The 7,058-nt window shown below is 57.0% G+C and overlaps 1 protein-coding gene across 2 annotated transcripts; it reads right to left on the bottom strand.

Moving 5' to 3' along the window:
- Positions 1 to 357: 357 nt before the first annotated feature.
- On the bottom strand, positions 358 to 6,612 carry LOC308057695 (ribosome-binding protein 1-like). Of its 2 annotated transcripts, XM_080411755.1 has the most exons (6): positions 6,496 to 6,612; positions 3,037 to 3,444; positions 2,343 to 2,491; positions 1,995 to 2,117; positions 830 to 982; positions 358 to 493 (listed from the first exon to the last, which is right to left on the bottom strand). In XM_080411755.1, the coding sequence occupies exons 2-6, from the start codon at positions 3,422 to 3,424 to the stop codon at positions 371 to 373; spliced, it is 936 nt and encodes a 311-aa protein (XP_080267881.1). In that variant the 5' UTR covers positions 3,425 to 3,444; positions 6,496 to 6,612; the 3' UTR covers positions 358 to 370. The 2 variants fall into 2 exon arrangements, with proteins under 2 accessions (XP_080267881.1, XP_080267882.1); XM_080411756.1 differs by lacking the exons at positions 358 to 493; positions 1,995 to 2,117 and having other exon boundaries at positions 500 to 982.
- Positions 6,613 to 7,058: the final 446 nt, after the last annotated feature.

Here is a 7,058-nt window from a genome sequence, read left to right as displayed (position 1 = left end):
TCACCCTGCCGTGTGGTGCCTCTGGCAAGGTAACAGCATAAGGAACTGCAGGACACTACAGATAACAAAGGGAGTCAGTGCTTCAATGGTATTGCTGACCTTGGCAGGCATTCCCAAGGTGAACAGCTCAGAATCCCCAAAGGAAGACAGACAATGTCCAAGGAGAAGCAGCAGGCTGCTGGCATGGGAGAATACAAGGGTGGTAAGGAGAATCAACTGTGCATGGGAAAAGAGCTACAAAAGATGGAAAGGGTGAAGAACGGGAATCAGTCAGGGCTGTTTGGGGGTCTCTTCTCATGGCTGGGAAACTTAGGGCCAGGGCTTGCCAGAGGGCGGCCCCAGGCTCTCACCCCCACCCCCACCCCTAGTCTTACTTGCTCTCCATCTGACTTCTGATCTGGCAGAAGGCATCACTCAGGATGGAGTTCTCCTGCTGCAGGAGAGCCAGCTGCGTGTCGGGGCCATTCTCCAGCTGCTCCTGCAGGGTGCGGATCTAGGGAGAGACCAACAGGGGTTAATGCCGCCGCTGCCAGCCCCTCAGCTCTCCCCTGAGGAGCCCACTCCATGGGCAAGAGGGACTGGCAAGGAAGCCACAGCGAGGTGTCTGCTGATGCTGACAGCCCCTGCGGCTGCTGCATCCCGTGAGGATGCTCCCACATCCCTCTTCTAGCGTGAGCACCACGGCTCAGGAGCACTGCGGGGCTCTCGCCCCTCCCCAAGGCTCTGGCCCCCTCGTCCACCTCGGTCTTCTCCAAAAGACCAGGCAGCTGCCACCGAGGGCCAGCCGGCAGCCAGCGGAGGAAGCTGCAGAGCACCGCGTGGGGCTCACCTTGCCCTGCAGCTGCTGCGTTTCGCTGACATGGTCCTGGTAGCTGGCCTGCATGCGTGCCTGCACCGCTGCCATCTCCTGCTCGCGGGCCAGCAGCTGCTCCTTCAGCTTGCCCTCCAGGGTTGTCGCCTTGGCCCGCTCGGCCGCCAGCTCCTTCGAGGAGAGAAGCCACCCGGTCAGTCCTCAGCCTAGGAACTTCCCTGCTTTAAGGGGACTCGAAACAAGTGGCCTCCCAGCTCAGAAGACTTTAAGAAGTGTAACCCTTTCGGCGCTGCCCCCAGGCCCAGCTACACCGTCCGCACTTACATTTCCTCCTGCATTAAGCTTTGGGCTCAGTGGCCACTGGATGCCACTGTTGTTCCACATTGGGCCAGCTAAGAGACAGGAGTGAGGGCCTGGAATTTTATTCCCCTCCCCGGCCCCAGGATCAATATCATCACATCAAGTTTGCGGCAAAGCAGGAAAACTAAAAAAAGAAAACACCCCCACAAATGAAACACAGACTCCCCCTCCACCCCCTGCCAAGGCAGGGATGCTCTCTTGGCCGGCTGGGTGATGCCGTGCCGCTGCCCTGGGCTGCCTGCACAGGCCGGGGTTTAGCGCAGCACTCAGTGCACAGGGTGGCTTCGCCCTCTCCTCTCCTGCCTGCAGGCAGATGGACCTGCTGCAGCAGGGTCCTGGCGGCTGCGGGGCAGGAGGTGCTGAGCACGACGCGCCGGGGGTCTGATCTGACTTCAACACCCAACAAGAGGTGGAGGCAAGGGGCTGAGTCAGGCAAGGGGGCTGTAAATAGCACCAGGCTCCTTAAAAAGGGACTGTTCAACACCTTCTCAGCTCAGGGGCTCTGGCAAGAGATGAGAAGGGCTTTACTGTCCTCCGTAAAGCAGCAGAAAGCTGCAGTCTCTTACGGGCACGGCTTTAGCCCGCTCCTGCTGCGGCTGCCAACAGGGCACGTGCCTCCCCGGGCTGGATCAGGCCCAGGAGAGGAGCTCAGGTGGGCATCTCCTCCCCTTTTCGGGGAGAAAACAGCAAATGGATGAAGGGCCCAGAGAACCCCTGGGCTTCACCTCCAAGGGCGGGTAAGACGTGGGGAGAGGGAGGCACACGGCGAGCCGTGAGGCGCAGAGCCTGTGCCAGGGGTGCCGGGAGGGCTGCGCGCACTTACCTGACTCAGTTCCTCCACCTTGTTTCTGGCAGCGGCTGCAGCCTCCTGCTCAGTGGCGAGCTGCTTCTCCTTCTCCTCCAGCTGGCGTTTCAGGACAGTGACAGGGTCACCCTTCTGCTTGGCCTGCCGGCACAGAGTGGCACATCAGCGGGGACCACCACCTCCGCATCCAACCCCTCCACCCCACACGCACAGGGTCCTGCCCTCTGCTCCAGGGGAAAATTCAGCTCCCGTCTCTAAGGCTGACCCTCGGGGGACAGCCTGCCCGAAAACGGGCTGCCTTCGCCCCTCCGCACCCCCGGAGGCTTGGCCCAGCCCTGGTGGACACGACGCTGCTGGCAGCCCTACCGTGTGCCAGGTGTCCTGGACGATGCCCGCTTTCTCCGTCAGGATCTCGATGAGCCACTGGGCCTCCCCCTCACTGAACACCGTGCTGCTGACAGTGGACACAAGCGTCTTGTAGGGCAGGTAGAGGGGCCCATCCGAGTCCGCAGGTGCTGGGGAGGAGAGAGGAGGGGTTGGGACCGCTCGAGCCAACGGCAGGGCTGAGTAGCATCACCTCAGTTGACTCCAACCCCATAATTGCCATTTCACGCCAGCAACCGCCCAGATGTCCACAGCCAAGTTTGATACCTCTCTAACTGAAAGCAATGTGACGAGCGCTGGGGACGGCGCCCACCACAGACAAGCGTTCCCTGAGCCAGCTGCCACCTCTGCCTGGCTCTGCTACTGCTCCCACCACCCTGCCACCACCCTCCATCACACTGAGCGATTCCAGACGGAGCTGGGCACGCTTTGCTAAAGCCAGGGAGCAGAGACATGGTGGGCATCAGAAGCTGGACTCCATCGTGACACAGCCTCGCTGGGGGACTGTCGCTCCACGCAGCGGTGCCAGTGATGCAGAGCAGCAAGGTCATCTCCTGCCTTTCACCAGGCAGGTTCGTTCCAGCTCTTTGCTAAGGGAACGAGATGACTCCAGCCCTTCTCCGATCCCTCTGCTGGCTTACCCGACGGGGATATATGCAGAGGAACTTGGCCTTACCTGGCTCGCTCTTCTTCTTGGATGCAGCCGCCTTCTTGACAGGTCCATTATGCTTCTGCTCCTCATGGGCTGGAAGAACATTGCTTTTCTTTATGGTGACAGAGCTGACCACTGGAGCACTTTGGTGCGCCTCTGGGACCCGTCCATTAGGTTTCTCTTGATTTTTCTTTCCTTTTCCTTTTTTCTCAACAGCTTCCTCTTTCTTCTTTTTCTCTTTTTCCTTCTGCTGAGTCTTCTTATGCCCTTTGCCTTGCTTGGCCAAGGCTTCCTCACAAGGACGGAGGACCTTCTCCATGAAGGTGAGCACCAGGAAGATCCCGATGGCCGATACCACCATCAAACCTCCACAGAGCATAACATTCAGCATCTGAGGGTCATAGACATCCATCCTGCCTTATTCTTCTGTGCCTGCAAGACACCAGAACAACAGTTAGTGGGGAAAACAAAGAGGCGCAACGGCCTCTCTGTGAGCAGCGAGTTTCCTATGTCCATCTGTGTTTCCAAATGGCACTACGCTCCAAAAAGTGCTCAGGATTCACACACCTCTGGTGTGGGCAACCTGCTGACACCCCCCGCCCCCTCCCAGGTTTGCGCTCTTCTGCTGTGCTGCCTGCGCACGGTGCTCCAGCCACACCGCAGGGGCTGCTTGCGCTGGCTGCAGCAAGCTCCAGAAGAACCAAAGAGGGGGAAGAAAAAAGCAGGGATGCAATCAGAGACAGCCATGAGCAAAGTGCCCATGACATGTCCAATGGGACGCTTTTGCACGACCCTGGGCAATACCTGCAGCCCTGCGGCAGTAAGAGAGCCCGTTTCCAGACTGCCTGGTGCAGTTTGGCCAAGACCTGGGCTCTCCCTGGGCCACCTGGCCTTATCTCTGCACCCAGGCGCAGGTGGAAGTGCATCCAGGGTCTCAGCTTTGGAATAGAACACCTCCCTGGAAAGGGAAAGCATGCACGGGAGAGCTTTCCCCAGCTTTGCAACAGCCCTGGCCGCCTCCCTTTGCCACCCGCACCCTGCGGCACTGCTGGCCACTGCCCAGCCTGGCAGGGAGGACACACAGTGACCACATCCCACTGGGTCGCTGCTCCCAGCCTCCAGTGACGAGAACCACCCCAGCAATGATGCTACAGACGCCACACAGAGAACCAAGACGCTACCATCTCCTCGCAATGCAAACACCAGGAAAAGGCCTAAGTTCAAGCCAAAAAAAAGCAAAAGCATGGTCATTAACCATCTCATCTCCCCAGCAGATGCCCACAGGAAGAAACAAGACTTGCAAAGGGAGCACTGGATGTGGTGCTTCTCTTTCCACCTCTGCTGTTAACTGGCGGGCATCCGTTCCCACCCTCCTCTCCACGCTCAGGTTCTCCACCCATAACACACGGAGCCGCAACGGAGACTGTACTGCCTGGTCTGAGACCTGGCAGGCAGGGTGCAGCCCCATGCAGAGGAAGATGCTGCTGCCTCCACTCTTCTTAATCGCCAACCGAACCCTGTCCCAAGTCTGGAAGCCAGTCTCTTCCCCGCTGTCCCACTCGTGCATTTCCCCCATGGGCATCACCTCCACGTGGCTCACAACCCCCCCGATGCTGCAGTCAGGCAGTTCATCTGCGCAGGGGCACTCCCCAGGAGGTGCCAGGCTGTGCTTTCTCGTGATCAATGCATCAAGCCCTCGGCTATCAGAAGTTCCCATCCCCGCGCTTAACTGTAAACATCATTGAATTTCTTCTTTAAGAGGTTGTGACTGGGGACGGAGGGAGTGGCTGGAAAGGGAGGAGGCAAAAATAAAACTAAGGAGATCAGCATCTTTTCAAAACCTCAGTGCTCACAGGGAGAGACCCCAGAGCCTTTCCCTTTCTCACAGCCGACAGTGGCAAACTCACTCACAGCCGAATCTGCACTGGTGCAGCCAGGGGGTGACAGTGCAATGGAAACATCGTCTCCAGCCCCCAGGGGGGTTGTTGAGGGCTGTTTCAATCAGCAGCCCAGCTCTCCCTGCCCGCCTCGCCAAGCATCCCAGACAAAGCAGCAGAGAGCCGGCAGGCAGGCAGGCTGCCAACGCCAGCTGGAACCAGCCTCCCCCGGCAAGGCCAACTTTCTACACCAGGGCACCGCGCGAGATCCCAGCTGATACTACAGGCATCGCTACCCCAGGTCCGTCCCGGTCGTTTGGGATTTCAGCGGCCTCAGCCGGCTCCATCCCAGCACAGCTGGTGCCAGCCCCCTCCCTCCTGACAACGCAGCATCACTTTGGGATGGTCCCCATCGGGACAGAGGGATTATTCCTAACCTGCAGGGTGAAAAGGGATGGATTTCCTCTTCCTGGCAGGAAACAGAAACGAGGGTCCAGAGAACATGTACCCACGTCCTTCTGCTGGCTTTAGGGCCAGACCAATGTGCCCCGGAGCTGACCGGGGCGGAGCTGAGCGCCCTGCATTCCTCACCTAGCAACCCCAACAATGCGCTGGTACCAACAGAGCTGCTGACCTCACACTGCCTCCGTGTCAGACTTAGATCAAAATTCGCCACTCCAGCTTAGGGCAAGGGCATCACTGACTGCTGGAAAATGCTCTCCAGCCCCGTCAGCTGCTCCCGCCACCTTCCAAAGCAGCTGGATGCTGGACTGGCCTTTGGTTTTTGGTTGTGGATGGCTGGGGTTTTTGAGATACTAGTGAGAGATGAGAACTTCGCAAGTGAAATGCCCTGTGATGCAGCTCAAACGAGCTCTGGCTAAAACTTACACTGTCTGACTGAATTTTAGAGGCACTAGAACTGTGCGCAGGACAAGAGCAGGTTTTGCAGTGTCTGTGACACCATAGCTGTACCATGCAGAGCAGCACATCTGCACCATACAGGCTAGAAACCATTAGATTCCTTCTAGAGCTGCTGCTGTGGCAGAGGACGTTCAAGCCTGTGTCTGTTGAAAGACACGATCTCAAACACCCTGTGCAACAGTAGTAATTAACAATGCGCTTGATTTAGGGATGTGGTTGTGATTACTCATTTCAAAAGGCATTGCATCTCCACGTGGAGAAGCAAAGTTCTGTTCAGCCTGTCAGACACCGTTAACCAAGGAGTAAACATCTTGCTGCAGCATTCAGAGATTTCATGCTCAGTCGGCCTGGCTTGTAGCCAGGGAGCGCTGACCCCCTTCAGTTCCTCCTGCTGCACTGGGCCAAAATCTTGCAGCCTGCCAGACAGACAGGATCGTTGTGCAGCAGTGCCAGCCTTCACACGACAGCTGGCCAGTGGACTCGAACTAGCCAGGGAGGCTGCGCTGCACAGGTGGAAGTTAAAAAAAAAAAAGAAATCCTGAAGAAATTCAGCTTTTCTCCACATCAGACAGGCTTGGTTTGGGCTCCCTGATCTCCAAAAAAAGAATCCATTGTTGACCCCTTGGAGCAGCAAAGCCTTTCTGGTCTCTACAGCCCAGATTCTCACTCTGATTCTTTCACCCACCTCTCCAGAGCCAGCGGGAGCTGAGTCAGCCATTGGAGCCTGCCTGCGTGTAGCTTCCTCACCCGCCATACCCAGGGTAGCCCTAGAAAGGAGAGATGCGCTCCTGAGAGAGCCTGCAGTGAAAAGGGGAACAGTCTGAGCACGGATGTAGTGAAAACGTTCTCCCCGGTATTTCTACATTGCTACTTGGCGTGTAGCCAGATGTCTGCTCTGACACACGTCAGAGAAAACCATCCAAATGCCTAAGCTAAGGCAGGGCTTACCTGCTTGGTGACCCGATTGCCTCTTCTAATGTTACTACCAAGTACATTTCATTGATTACTAGCATGCTGGAATACCGCATTATTGAGTGTTTTGCCTCTTTTTTTAGGCATAAAGCATGAATGCCAAGCAAATGGGCCAGAGGACCTGACCCGAGCTTGCATTGCTGAGAAGCCAGGAGGCTCCCTGGTCGTAGCTTTTGAAGCAAGTCCCGTGTAAATGTCATGCAGTGCCACAACTCTACAGGCATTCCATGTTTTAATAGATCAGTTATGTAAAGCAACCATTCTAGGCAAGGGTTT

This window comes from Falco punctatus, assembly GCF_963210335.1.
Source record: "Falco punctatus genome assembly, contig: scaffold_49, whole genome shotgun sequence".
NCBI lineage: Eukaryota > Metazoa > Chordata > Aves > Falconiformes > Falconidae > Falco > Falco punctatus.
The sequence above is the reverse complement of the archived record's forward strand: the minus strand, read 5'-3'. Positions and strand labels throughout refer to the sequence as shown.